This window comes from Planococcus citri, chromosome 2, assembly GCF_950023065.1.
Source record: "Planococcus citri chromosome 2, ihPlaCitr1.1, whole genome shotgun sequence".
Lineage (NCBI taxonomy): Eukaryota > Metazoa > Arthropoda > Insecta > Hemiptera > Pseudococcidae > Planococcus > Planococcus citri.
In genome coordinates this window covers 65,102,691-65,116,743 of record NC_088678.1, presented here as the reverse complement: position 1 = coordinate 65,116,743, position 14,053 = coordinate 65,102,691, and the positions used below count along the sequence as shown (strand labels likewise).

The 14,053-nt window shown below is 33.9% G+C and overlaps 2 protein-coding genes across 4 annotated transcripts; both read right to left on the bottom strand.

Moving 5' to 3' along the window:
- Positions 1–4,280: 4,280 nt before the first annotated feature.
- On the bottom strand, positions 4,281–6,268 carry LOC135837054 (uncharacterized). The gene is made up of 6 exons (XM_065352191.1): positions 6,112–6,268; positions 5,863–6,015; positions 5,661–5,778; positions 5,225–5,336; positions 4,902–5,147; positions 4,281–4,496 (listed from the first exon to the last, which is right to left on the bottom strand). The coding sequence occupies exons 1-6, from the start codon at positions 6,194–6,196 to the stop codon at positions 4,362–4,364; spliced, it is 849 nt and encodes a 282-aa protein (XP_065208263.1). The 5' UTR covers positions 6,197–6,268; the 3' UTR covers positions 4,281–4,361.
- A 1,360-nt stretch (positions 6,269–7,628) lies between these two features.
- Positions 7,629–13,853, bottom strand: LOC135837050 (uncharacterized). 3 transcript variants are annotated; one of them, XM_065352187.1, is made up of 7 exons: positions 13,701–13,853; positions 13,458–13,610; positions 13,255–13,372; positions 12,945–13,056; positions 12,662–12,857; positions 9,771–9,820; positions 7,683–9,625 (listed from the first exon to the last, which is right to left on the bottom strand). In XM_065352187.1, exons 1-7 carry the CDS (start codon positions 13,804–13,806, stop codon positions 9,491–9,493), a joined length of 870 nt encoding a protein of 289 aa, XP_065208259.1. In that variant the 5' UTR covers positions 13,807–13,853; the 3' UTR covers positions 7,683–9,490. The 3 variants fall into 3 exon arrangements, with proteins under 3 accessions (XP_065208261.1, XP_065208260.1, XP_065208259.1); XM_065352188.1 differs by lacking the exon at positions 9,771–9,820 and having other exon boundaries at positions 7,633–9,625; positions 12,751–12,857; XM_065352189.1 differs by lacking the exons at positions 9,771–9,820; positions 12,662–12,857 and having other exon boundaries at positions 7,629–9,625.
- Between the last annotated feature and the right edge of the window lie 200 nt (positions 13,854–14,053).

The following is a 14,053-nucleotide window of genomic DNA, read 5'->3' as shown; positions in this document are numbered from 1 at the left end:
AAGGTGCTTATTGCCAATTTGCCACAAATCATTTTTTTACGTTCATTTTGGTGATTTTGGTGGTTGAAGATGTGCTCTTTCACATGGCGTGGTCAAAAATCGTCTAAAATAAATTTTTAACTGCTTAATTTTAATTCAGAGTTGATTATACAGGTCCGAATTTTCGTGTTTTTCAATCTAAACATTGATTTTATGGGGAAAGTATGCATCCTAGGAGAAAAATGCAATAAAGGAAATTGTAGAGAATAAAATTTCCTTTCTGCTCAGAGCTGGTTATTTTTCTGTAGGATGCTTTGTTGAAAAAGTATTTGCGAAAAACAGAGATGTATGGAACTTTAAAAAAAAAAGCTTTTCTGAAAAATTGACGTTTCGGCAATGAGATACCTCTCCACAGGTGACCCAAAAATCAAGTTAACGAATATAACGCGGCCTAACATCGAGTACTATCAGGCCTATGGGGTGACGCGTCGAGCGCATGCACAGCAACGAAGTTATAGAGGGGTCTTGAGATTGCTGTTTATACAAAACGTTATGAGTTTACCTGTATGCGGCTATATATAAATATATATATAGGCATCGCGGCAGGCTTATGAGCCAATTTTTCAAAATTTCAAAATTTTTAAAATCATTTTCAATTTCTGTTCTAATTAACTAATCGAAATTCTAATTGCACAGTCATTGAAATATATAATTTATCTGTATCAAGAAACAGAATAAAAAATTTTTGGAGAACATTTTTTCAAAAAAATTTAAAAATTTTTTGAACTATATTGAATTTTGTGAAAATTGCTTGGTTGTCAAAAAGTCTGAACCACATCAAAATTTTTGGTATCAACAGTATTCCCATAGAGCAATAAAATGCAGAAAAATCATTATTCAAATTTATCATCGTGCATACCCAATTTCAACAGGGCTTTGGGTATGCCGACCAGTACTTCCTATTCTATAGGCCTCATGTTAGTACTACATCTAGCGAACATCTCTGAGAAACATTTGGTGCGCGCAGCTAACTTTGACAAAACTAGTTTGAAACAGGTGGCTCACTTGTTATGTAACTTTAGCCTTTACAAAGTGAGCCAGGCTGGTAAACCTACTGGTTCACTTCTTATGCAAGATTAACCCATACATGGGTTCATAAGTGTGCTGTCCTGAACATATACATATATAAAAACTGACACACCCGGAATGGTCTAGTCTGAGCTCAAAACGTCGAGAACTATCAAAATTTTTGACCCCCGACCTTTTTATCCAAAGTTGGGCCTACCGCAATAGCCATCATTTTTTACAAAAATTTGGCTAAAAATATTCTCTCATTTGATAAATACATCATTACTTTGAACACATTCAACTCAACACTCAAGTCGTCAAAAACTTTATAGCTCAGTATAATGATTTCATTTCATATTATTTTACACCAATGGGTTGAAATCATTCACTTTTTTGATATTATGGACTGCTAGTGGTGCATAAGCCAATGATCTTGAACATAGTTCATCAGTTAGTCAAGGTTTGGCTTCTGCGCATGCTCCAATCTGAAAAATGTGCACAGGATTGACGTTTGTAATTGTACCAGATGACGTAATACCTGTGTGGAACCATACCACAGAGGTACATGTCATAACAAAACTGGCGCATGTGCAGATTACAACTCTCAATTTACTATGTTCAAGACAATGGCTATCATGTTAAGCTTATGGGCCTCTAGCAGTCCATTTCTAAAAAGTCAATGGTCGAAATCCGTGGATTGTTGTGGTTGTTTTTGGCCATTTGTGATAGCGAGGTTTTACGATTTCCATTTCTGTGCTTGTTTGGTATTCTTTCATGTAAACTATATGCTATATACTTACTTACATCTTTAAACATGGCAATTGAGAGCAGACTCAACACAGTTCTGATCTTCACAGATTCACTAAATTCCATCTTTCAACTAAGATTTAAACCTAAGCAACGTCCAATTGCCTTAGAAACCTCACCTCTCTGATGTGACATGGATGCATCGACCTTTTATTCCCTATCTAGACCTTTATTCCAGTCGGAAATCATGCTAATATTTGATGCAAACGTCCAAATCGAGCTTTCAAAGAATTCAATGGCACCCTCAACATGTGGTTACCATACCCAATTTCAAACCTGATTATACGTGAGGTAAGGTATAATACACAAGTTCGCTCAATGCACAGAGGCATTCTTTACAAGCTCAATTTGGGAGGTCTGCATCAAAATGTACCATTGGAATAGGGGTCCAGATAAGGAGAATAAAAGGTGGATGCATGGATGTTACTATTGCCCAGATTCCAGCCCACTCTGGAATTTTGGGAAATGAAACTGCAGACTTATTAGCAGCAAAGCAGTCACTAAAGATTTCACCTGTACCAGAAACACCAGTCTCTATGTCTGATGTGATGCCCGTACAACAATGACCATGCTAATTTTGATGTAAATGTCGACCCATCTACATCCGTCACTTTTGGATGCCACATGTCGATGTGAATTTCAACCCTGTGTCGAGCTAATTGTTGATGTAATTGTCGACTGATGTTGATCTGCATTTGTGTCAACAATAGGCTCGACACAGGGTCAAAACTCACATCGACATGGGGCATCCAAAAGTGATGGATGTGGATGGATCGACATTCACATCAAAATTTATGTTGACCTTTTGTATCATAGAGTTATAAAATTTGAGTTTAAAAATTTTAAATTTTTTTTCCAAAAAATGATTTCCTCTGATGTGGCTATTGCTTGTGCTGAAAACAGTATCGATGCTAAGTCCACTTCCAAAGTAGTACAGACAAGGAGTCTGTAATCAAAAAGTTGAACAGAAATTCTTTATATCAAAGATGGTGCAATACTTTATCTAAGAGTACTAAACTAATCCATTTTCATGTCGACATGTTGATGTTAATGTTGGTGTGAAATTTGACATCAACAAATACATCCACAATATCAACCTCATATCATCTACAACTCAAAACTGTGGAAAAGTGAATAATTTCATCAATGCCCTAAAAAATTTGTTTTCCTCATTGAACAAGATCATATTTTTGAATGTTTACGAAACTTTTAAACACTAAAACAGAAATTTTAATTTTGAAAAATTGGTCGACATAGTTGTCTACATGTCGATCTGGCATGTCAAGGAATCAGAAATAATGAGAAAATTTCGAAAATTTTTATTTACCTGGCTTTTGTATGGACAAAAGATTCCTACTAAATAATTAATTGATCACTTTTCCATCATTATTTCGGAAAAAAACATTGTTGACGTCGACAATTGTTGTGCGGGTGGAAGTCATGACATATGGTTGTGGTGAATTCCCAGCCAAAGTCACATCACTAACACTTACAAATTGCCCAGGAAGCAGGCCATTGCCTTATGTGGTGCACATACAGGCCATACCCTCCTCACCCACTCTTATCTCTTCAAAAAAGAATCCCCTCCAATATGCTCTACATATCAAGTCCAACTCACTATCTCCCATATCTTACTCACCTGTCAAGATCATACCAATTCAAGAAAGTCACTAAACCTTCCTAAAACTCTACATGAAATAGCTCAAAACCCTTCAATCTTACTCTCCTTTCTCCAAAAATCCAACCTCCTTTCATTAATTAAACAGGATAAAATACCCGTGTTTCTAGCCGTGTAGCTGTACATGGCACAGTGACCAAGGGGAACAGGTAACAGAAGTTTGTAAAAATAACAACATAAAAATAGGCGTTCTGCCAATTTTGATTGAAAATGAGACTTTTTTGGATGACTTTTTGACAACTAGTCAAAAATAAGGACTTTTGGCCAATTTTGGCAAAAATGAGGACTTTTGGCCAATTTTGGCAAAACCGCAATTTTATTGAACAATTTTTTACAATTTTTCAAAAAATTGGGACTGTTTCTGACAATGTTGACCAAAATAATCATAGACCTCTCTAGAAATTCCGGTAAAACAGAAAACAGGGTTCTCTGACTTTCATAACCAACAGCGAGACTTTTTGTCAGTTTTGGCCAATTTTGGTAAAGATTCGGGTTTTTATTGGGCAATTTCAGCAAAAACATGATTTTTTTCAGAAAAATTGAGACGTTTTACAAATTATTTCCATAAAATGAAAACTTCTGGCAATCCTGACAAAAAATGACTTTTTTTGGATGTTTTGGAAAAACACATGCTTTTATTGGCAAATACATTACACTTGGAAATTTTTATTTGGCAAAAATTGAGACATTTTGTCAATTTTGACCAAAAAAGGATTTTTTTGAAAAATGTTCAACCCAAGAAAAAAAATCATAATAAATTAGATTTATTTCACCTAATCATAAAACGTTCGCATTAATTATTATGTACACTCTGAAATAACACTATCAATCATGCTGGGATATTTAATACACAAATTCCTTCATGTCTTTCGACTGGCGTCCTAGCCACACCCGCGTCTTGTATGAATTCGTCACTTGCAGCTTCCTGTGAAATTCCTTTAATTTTCCCAAACGTACATTTGAACTGAAATTAAAAGAAATCCGCTTAGAAATACCTCATTTCACTCGACTTGAAATGGAAAACAGACACCAGAACACGCGAAGACCTTCAATAACTAAGGGCTGTATTCATAGACGTTACTTAGGGATCACTTGGCTAAGTGGTGAATTTTGAAGCAATTTTTCCAGGCTCGATTGAATTCTTGAATTTTTGTTTTTTAATAAATTGAGAGATTGGACTGCGAAGTGTTGATTTATCATTTTAAAAATATAAAATTTTTATTCGTTCGTAAGAAAAATTGAATCAAAATTCACCACTTAGCCAAGTGTCCCTTAAGTAACGTCTATGAATTCGGCCCTTAATCTCACAAAAGCATTACTTAGAAGAGCACGAATAGACTTAATCTAAACAATACCAAGCTACATTTACCTGTTCTTTTGAAATGAAATTTAAACGCCGATTCATAGGCAGGTTAATCACAACAGCACAAAATTTTTTTCCAAATTCTTCGTCATTGAAATCCGCTCTATAACTCGTATAAACACTTTCGAGGGGGAAATTCACGTACCATCGGTAGGTGAAAGCGCTATGCACCTTGGAACAGTCTCCGGGACGTTTGAGTTTTCTCCCGAATAATTTAGACAAGCCATGAAACAATGGGTTAGGAAAATCACCCTATGAAAATTCGCAGCACACCAGAGGACAAGTTGGTCCATTTCAGTCTAGTCTATTGAATACAAAAAAGTACTTACATCAGTTGCAACTGGACAATTCATGACCATAATTCCGTCATCGTGATCTAAAGCCTTTTTAAACGATTTGTACTTCAAGTTGAAGAAATATACTCGACACTCCAAACTAGTTCTATTCAAACACACAAAGAGCAAATTTAAAAATTATGAATATACTTAGGCGTGAAAAAAAATCAAAATCCGCCGAATCTTCCAGAACGGTTCGAATACATCACAAATCGACTCGACAGGTCAAAATTAAGGTAAATATCATCAGCTTTCTACGTCAGTTTGGTAAAATTCTGATTATTCCCTATTTTTGGTCAAATTTTGTATTACCTTACGTATTAAAAATTCGTGAAACATCAAAAAATCAAAGTAACCAATTTCACTGTGATGACTGATGATGTTTCAGATAATTTTTTCGAGATTTTCATCAATCATCGAGCCTACTTACTCATTACATGATCCGATATTCCAAAAGCACGAATACTTATAAAATTCGTAATTATCTTTGCCAAAAACACCTCCAGTCACGGTTGCCACAGTTTTAGGAGTAATAATTCGCATATCAACTGTAATATCGTAATGTAATTAGAAAAATGTCTGTCGTTACCATATTATTACGAAATCAAACATTTATACTGATAAAGCCATACGTGACTGTGACGTTAGATTAACCAAACTAGTTTCCTCCAAGGGTGTGATGAGAGTCAGAGGTTTCCATGATCCGAGGACATGAGATGAAGCTTTGATAGCTGTTTTTATGCCAGTGCGAATGGCAAGACCTGGCGTTAATGGGTTTTCAAAAGCTGCAATATTTTTTCAAAGGTGTTCGATGAATAAGTATTTTAGAGTAATTTTCACCAACGTAGTTTTTTTTTTTTAATTTAAAAAATTCATATTACCGAAAACGAAATTTTCTCTAGAAAGAAATGAACCATCGATATTGAACAACAAGAAACACAACAAAATCTTACGCTTGAAATACATTGTTGAAAGGATACTATGCAATTTCTGAATTCGAAACGGTCGCTAGTGGAGCAGTGATAAAATTTTACCCACAAATACGTGCTGGATACTTCATTTTTCAGAATAAATCACAAGTTGTCATATTTCTCTACTTTACAACCGTTACAGTCTTCACATGAATGATTGATAAGGAAACGACACAAATGCAATATGCATAGTGCATAGGTAGTAGGTACTAGAAAAGTAATGAAAGTATGTTACTTGAACAGCTCGACAAACACGTGTAAAAGGACCTAGTTATGAAAAAATTCAAGCAACCGATAACCGTTTATAGACAATCTCAACTGTCGACTTCATTCGACACAGACCGACTGCAGAATTTTTTACACCAGTTCAAGAGGCAGAAAAAAGTAGGTACATTTTGACAACTTGAACTTTCTGACAATGTTGACCAAATAAAACAAGGACCATTTGGTAATTTCGTCAACATATTTAACTGGACTTTTTTGACTTTTTTTTAACAAATCGCGAGATTTTTATGTCAGTTTTGGCAAAAAATAGAACCTTTTGATAATTTTGGCAATGATTGATGTTTTTTGGCGATTTCGGCACAAACATGACATCTGGCACAAGAATTAGGAGTTCCCGAACATTTCAATATGAAATGAGACTTTCTGCCAATTTTGACGAAAAACTAGACTTTTTTGGATATTTTGGCAAAAAAAATACTTTTACCTATGTACTTGCAATTTTCGAAGAACATTGGACTTTTCGACAATTTTTTCAAAAACTAGAGATTTTTGAAAATTTGACGACAATTAAGACTTTTCTATCAATTCTTGACCAAAAAACCAAGATTTATTGGACAATTTTTTACAATTTTTCAAAAAAATTCAGACTTCAGGGTGTTTAACAAAATTTTAAAATAAAAAAGAAGGACTTTTAGCAGAATATTGATATTTTTTAAGGGGGAAGGGGGTGGGCAAAGCAATAAACTGACACCACTGTGGAAATCTCCAGGTTAACCCGGAGATTTCCACAGTGGTGTCAGTATCCATTAACTTCCACACGGAGGTTTCCACAGTGGTGTCAGTACCCATTTAAATCCTTATGGGTACTGACACCACTGTGGAAATCTCCAGGTTTAAACCCGGAGATTTCCACAGTGGTGTCAGTCCTCTTGGGATAACTATGTACTAAAATTTTTCGCTTTTCCAATGTCTTCAAATATCCCAAACATTTTTTCAAGCAAGCGGATGGCGAAAGTATAATTTCATCATTTTTTCAATTTTTGATTGTATTTTCACCTTTAAGATTCTTGCTGATGTATTGAAATTGGGTGAATAAAAAACTTTTCAAGCAATTTATTTATACATAATCTCAGCTGACGACTTAAACATTCAAAAAATATGGTAAACACGTATTTTGGCGAAAAAACATGATTTTATTTGCAATTTTGGAAGAACATTGAACTTTTCGACAACTTTTGCAAAAGATGGAAATTTTTAAAAATTTGACGAAAATTAGGACTTCTTGTCAATTTTGACTAAAAACAGGATTTATTGAACATTTTTTACAAATTTTCAAACATTGGGATTATTTTCTGACAATGTAAACCAAAAGAATCATGAACCTATTCTTTAGAAATTTCGGTAAAAATACTAAGACTTTCTGACTTTTTTAACAAGCAGCGAGACTTAATGTCAGTTTAGGTAAAAAAAATGAGACTTTTTGTCAATTTTGGCAAATATTGGGGCTTTTAGGAAATTTCATCAAAAACATGACTTTTTCAGAAAGCTTGAAACGTTTTACAGAGGAGAAGTCTCGATAAGGCCATTTTTTGGACCCATCAGTTATCGACCTGACCACTCTTAAAATGTTCTAATAAATGTCCCAAATACGAATCCGTGGTTAGTTAACCCAGAATGAGAATTTTTTGGGGCTACAGGGGTTCCCAAAGTTTTGAATAAAAAAAGAATTTTAGGAACCACTTCGTATTACTTTCAAAAACTAAAATATCTGTTTGAACCCGATAAAGATAATTGAATACATACTTCAAAACGTTACGCTTGGCGGAAACCAAAAGTTTCTAGTTTTCAAGGGGCTCTCAAAAATATCGGAATTATGAAAAATTGGAAAATTGGATACCTGATTACCAACGGAAAAAAGTTTTATTGAGCTTAAAATTTGGTAGGGTGGAGGTCTTACAGATACATATCAATATAAACTGTAAAAAGTTTTTTTAGCGGGGTTCAAAGGGGTAGGGTCAAAATGGCGGTTCCAAAATTTTCCAAAAATGAACCCCCCCCCCCATTTCTGCCCCCAAGAGTCGAAAACAGGAAAATCACTTCGCATAACATTCATAGAGTTCAACCAGATGTTTTACGCCGAAAAGTTTTTGAAAATAATACTTAGTGGTTCGTAAAATAATTTTTTTACTCGCAACTTTGGGAACCCCTGGAGCCAAAAAAATTGCTCATTTTTGCTTACAATATTTTGAGAGTGGTCAAGTCGATAACTGTCTCAGCCCAAAAAATGGTCTTATCGGACTCCCCTTTTTTGCATAAATGGAAATTTCTGACAATTCGGACAAAAATGAGACCTTTTTTGGAATATTTTGGAAAAAAACATGCCTTTATTGGCAATTTTTGGCAAAGCATTACACTTTTTAAAAATGTTGCAAAAATTAGGACATTTTGTCAATTTTGATCAAAAACAGGATTTTTTGGGTGTTTGTAATTACAGCTGACTATTACACGCGTCGTGTGAGATTTTATATCGAGTTGGTAAGGTCAAGTTTTTTCAATTAGATCTAAGAATTTTTCAATTTCAGAAGGGTCGTCTGGTATGAATAGGGGGGATCTTTCATCTATTTGTAGGGATTCGGGCAAACATTTTTTTTTTTAAACAATGCTTTTTTCGGTAAGATATGGATTTGGAAAGAAACAGAACCCTTTCGTCAATTGATGCAAAAAAAAGTCAGCATTTATGATGGTATAACCCTGACTCCCTATCACGTATACTTGATATTTTTATTTTATTCTAATATTAAGTTCATTGTTATATGTGCAGGAGAATGCCTATCGGCGGTGCTTAATACATTAGTTTGAAAAAAAAAAAAAGGGAATGTTTTGAAACAAAAGTGGAACACGTGCAGTAAAAAGGACAAATAAGAATATGAACATTTCAACCGCATGAATTAAAGAGGAGAGTTGAGGTGTACAAACTGGAGTTAAATTACCAAACAACAAGAAAATGTATTTTAATCATAATTAGTGTTCAAATTGATTAACATATTTTGGAATCACACTGTGATCATGCTGGGATATTTACAACACAAATTCCTTCATGCCTTTCCACCGGCGTCTTAGCAATACCTGCATTTTGAATGAAACCATCACTCACAGCTTCCTGCGAAATTCCTCTAATTTTTCCAAACGTACATTTGAACTGAAAGTAAGAGAAACTCGTTTAGAAATACCTCATTTCATGGAAAAAAGACAGCAAAATACTCAAAAGCCTTCAATAAATCCCACAAAAGCATTATTGAAGAGCGCCGGTAAGACTGAATCTAACAATACCAGGGTACATTTACCTGTTCTTTTGAAATGTAATTCAAACGCCGATTCACAGGCATGTTAACCAGTGGCGTGCACTCTAATACTTTACCGGGCAAATGCCCGGTAAAGTTTTGGGGGGGTGGTGGTGGTGGTGGTGGTGGTAGTGGGCAGATATTTAATGAGTTCATAAGAAAAATTGTAGGAAACAGAAGAAAAATGTATCTTGAAATAAATCGTTGACTTCACTAAACACAACGAGTTGATAAATGCTACACACACCCACCATAGAATAGTACCTAGGTAGGTACCTCTCTATGTTATATTAAATAAGTTATAACTTATATGAAAAATAAAATCGTAAAAAAAATTGGTAAGTAAATGTCGTATTTCACAAAAATTTTGAAAAGTGATCAGAAAGTCTTAGGGGTGGATTTAAGGGGGGTTTAGGAGGTATTATATCTCTCTCATTCATATTTTAAAAATTCGGAATTTGTCGGCAAAATCGTTAATTTGCGGACAAAAATAAAATCACAGATCTATTCACAAAATTCTCATTTTTCAGGCGCTTTTGCCCTCGCTTCGCTCGGGCTGAATTGTTATTTTCTGTTTCTCAAATTATTCATAATTGTGAGGGGCCCTGAAACACCAAGCGGCCCCCGGGGCCATGTTTAAACCAAAAAAAGATGATATTTGGACTATCTCCAACGAAAATTTTTGTGAGCTTTTGCCCTCGCTTCGCTCGAGCCAGTTTTCTTTTCTTTAAAAATCTAAATTTTCAATTTCAGTACATTCAAATTCTGAAATTGTGTGATCAAAAAAATAAACTCATCACTCATCAGTCGCCACAAAAAACATTGTTTTTTCCACTCAAAATACAAATTTTTGAAATTTTCTGTCCTCACTTCACTTGGGCCTGTGTGGTTTTTTTCAAATTGAGATCGAACTTTTATAAAAATCTATTAAGTAGGTATTCAAATTTCAAGGAATTTTTTAACTGAAAAAACACACTTTTCACCTAAAAAAATGTGTTTTTCTATTTCTAAAAACTAGGTTTTGCTCTCACTCTGCTCTGGGCCTGTTTGCTTTTCATTTTCAAATTTGAAATTTTTAAAAAATGGCCATTCAAGTTCTAAAATTTTGAGCTAAAAAAGTAAACAAATTTTTCAAAAACATCGCTTTTTGCCTTTCGAAATATACATTTTTAAAAGCTTTCGCCCTCGCTTTGCTCGGGTCAATTTCTATCCCTTCTCTCAATCGAAAAAAATACATTTTTGAAACTTTCATAAATTCAGAAGGGAAATAACTAAATAAGAATTTTTCATCAGCCCAAATATGAATTACGTATATCAATTACAAAATTGTAATTTTATCTTTTATTTCACTTTAAAAAGTTCATTTAATTCGGCATACTTATTGATATTTTTTTCTTATGGCAAATTTCTCCTCCGTTCTCCACCTTAAAAAAAAAAATCGGTTCTTTTTTGCTATTAGGTACCTACTACCTACAAAATAGATATTGAATAAGAAGACAAAAGCAAAAATCAATCGCACAACTTACATTCAAGTATCCAAACCTGGAAAAAAACAGAACGAGAAAGACTCTTAAGGGGAAGGGAAAAATTTTGGGGGCCCCATTCGGTGCATCTGCCAGGGACCCCAAACAGACCCAGTCCGCCACTGAGTGAGTGATGGAAAAACTAGAATTTCATATCAAAATTACTGTTGTTTTGGTTTTTCAAACTAAAAATTTTGAAAAGCGTTTGCCCTCGCTTCGCTCGGGCCCTTTATGATTCTGCTTTCAAAAATTTTAAGAATAAAAGTATGAAAATTAAACAGAAAAATTCCAAAAATACTCATATTGAACATTTGAAAAATGTAAAATTTTCATTTTTCCCGCAGAGAACCACTAGTTCTTCAAAATTGTTTGATACGTACATTACTTATCTACCAATGTGCTACGCTGGTTAAAATTTTAATTATTCAATCATTTCAAAAAAAAAAAAACAGATTTTTCATTCTATACTTACTCAAAATTTTCAAAACACATTGAATATGGTACTTAATTTGCAAAAAAAATACTTCAAGAAACTGAAAGGTTTTTCAAATTAAAAAATGTTTACAAATTGAAAATTTTTTAAAAAATGTAAATCAAATTTAAAATCTTGAAAAATTTAAAAGAAGTGACTAAGTACAAACATCTTCAGTGACAAGATGATAATGATAATCAACTTCTGGCATGGACGAAAACGAAATCAGTCGCGAGATTTATCATTGGTAAATTAACAAAGAAACCTCATTTTTTGGAACTTGAATAAGACATTTTTGAAAGCTTTTGCCCTCGCTTCGCTCAGGCTAAATAATTTATGTATTTTTTCACTTTTTGAAGAGCCCAAGATAGAAAAATTTACTCAAATTAGTTTTCTTTTTTAAAATTAAAAAAAAAAAACATATTCAAATTCTAAAATATTCTAAAGCCAAATAAATGAACTCATCACAATATAAAAAACAATGTTTTTTCACATCTCGAAATACGAATTTTCAAATGCTTTTGCCCTCGCTTCGCTCGGGTCTATTGTTTCTCTTTTCCACAATACAACATTCCATATTTGAAGCTTCTAATTTTTTTTTTAATGACAACTTTCATCAACAGTCATACATCTGAATTGAATACTACTTTAATCAGCAAAATTGTCAATTTTTGTTTCTTATTTCACTTTGAAAATTGACTATTTTCTTGGCAAAATACATATTTTTTCCAAATCAGTTGGAAAATTTCCTCTCGACCCTAACCCTTCCTAAAACGTCTAGTTTCGTCTTTGACTTGAAAAAAATTGGCTTGCTAGGGGGGGTGGGTGGTGGTGGTATCGTCATGAATGAAAAATGCCCGGTAATCTTTCAACTCTGTGCACGCCACTGATGTTAACCACAAGAGCACAAAATTTTTTTCCAAATTCTTTATCATTGAAATCCGCTCTATAACTTGTATAAACACTTTCGAATGGGAAATTCACGAACCATTGGTAGGTGGAAGCGCTATGAACCTTGGAACAGTCTCCGGGTCGTTTGAGTTTTTTTCCAATTAGTTTAGAAAATCCATGAAAAAACGGGTTGGGAAATTCACCCTACGAAAGTTCGCAGCACACCAGAGGACAAGTTGCTCAATTTATTTCAGTCTATAGTCTAACTATGTAGTAAGGAAATGTGCTTACGTCAGTTACAACTGGATAATTCATGACCATAATTCCGTCCTCGTGATCTAAAGCATTTTTAAACGAGTTGTATTTCAAGTTGAAAAAATATACTCTACACTCCATACTAGTTCTATACAAATATACAAAAGGTAAATTAAAAAAATTATGAATTTAGGAGTAAAAAAATTAAAATATCACAAATCGATTCGAAAATTTGAATTTTTAAAACTTTTCCAAAAATTGAAAAAAAAAAAAGGTATCTAATTTCACTGAGATGAGGTTTCAGATAGGTAACATTTTCGAGATATTCAGCAATCATCAAGCCTACTTATTAAATGAGCCAGTATTCCAAAAGCACGAAACTTTAACAACTTCGTAATTATTTTTGCCAAGAACACCTCCTGTTACAGTTCCCACAGTTTTAGTAGTAACCATTCGCATATCAACTGCAATATTGTGTAACATCATCATTAGAAAAATGTCTGTCATTATTACGAAATGCGAAATGTACGTATACTGATGAAACCGTACGTGACTGTGATGTTAGATTAACTAAACAAGTTTCCTCCAAGGGTGCGAAGACAGTCAGTGGTCTCCATGATCCCAGGATATGAGATGAAGCTATGATTGCTGTCTTTATCCCATTGCGAATGGCAAGACCTGGCGTCAATGGGTTTTCAAAAGCTGCAAATTTTTTCAAATGTGTTCGATGAATAAGTGTTTCAGATTAATTTGTACCAATGTATTTTTTTTAATGTAAAAAATTCATAATACCGTAAACTAAATTTTCTCTAGAAAAAAATGTACCATCGATGTTAAACAACCAGAAGCACAACAAAATCTTACGCGTCAAATACATTGTTGAAAGAATACTATGCATGAATTCGAAACGATCGCAAGTGCAGCAATATAAAATTTTGCCCTCAAATAATGTGCTAAATAGTAAAAAATACCCACTTCATTTTTCAGGGTATATCACAGGTTGTCATATTTCTCTACTTTACAACCGTTACAGATAAATGATTGACAAGGGAATGACACGAATGCGATACGCATATTGCAGTACTACAAATAGATAAATACACAAATGAGAGGCGTTTCGCGATATGGGCCCTTGTGGTGATTCG

Coding starts and splice junctions, on each gene's coding strand:
- LOC135837050 (XM_065352187.1), bottom strand. CDS start 13,806: ATGCATAGTATTCTTTCAACAATGTATTTGACGCGTAAGATTTTGTTG. Junction 13,373..13,457: donor TAATCTAACATCACAGTCAC/GTACGGTTTCAT, acceptor ACAATATTGCAG/TTGATATGCGAATGGTTACT. Junction 9,626..9,770: donor ATTACATTTCAAAAGAACAG/GTAAATGTACCC, acceptor TCTTACTTTCAG/TTCAAATGTACGTTTGGAAA.
- LOC135837054 (XM_065352191.1), bottom strand. CDS start 6,196: ATGTATTTCAAGCGTAAGATTTTGTTGTGTTTCTTGTTGTTCAATATC. Junction 6,016..6,111: donor TAGAGAAAATTTCGTTTTCG/GTAATATGAATT, acceptor AAAATATTGCAG/CTTTTGAAAACCCATTAACG. Junction 5,337..5,660: donor AATATCGGATCATGTAATGA/GTAAGTAGGCTC, acceptor GTGTTTGAATAG/AACTAGTTTGGAGTGTCGAG.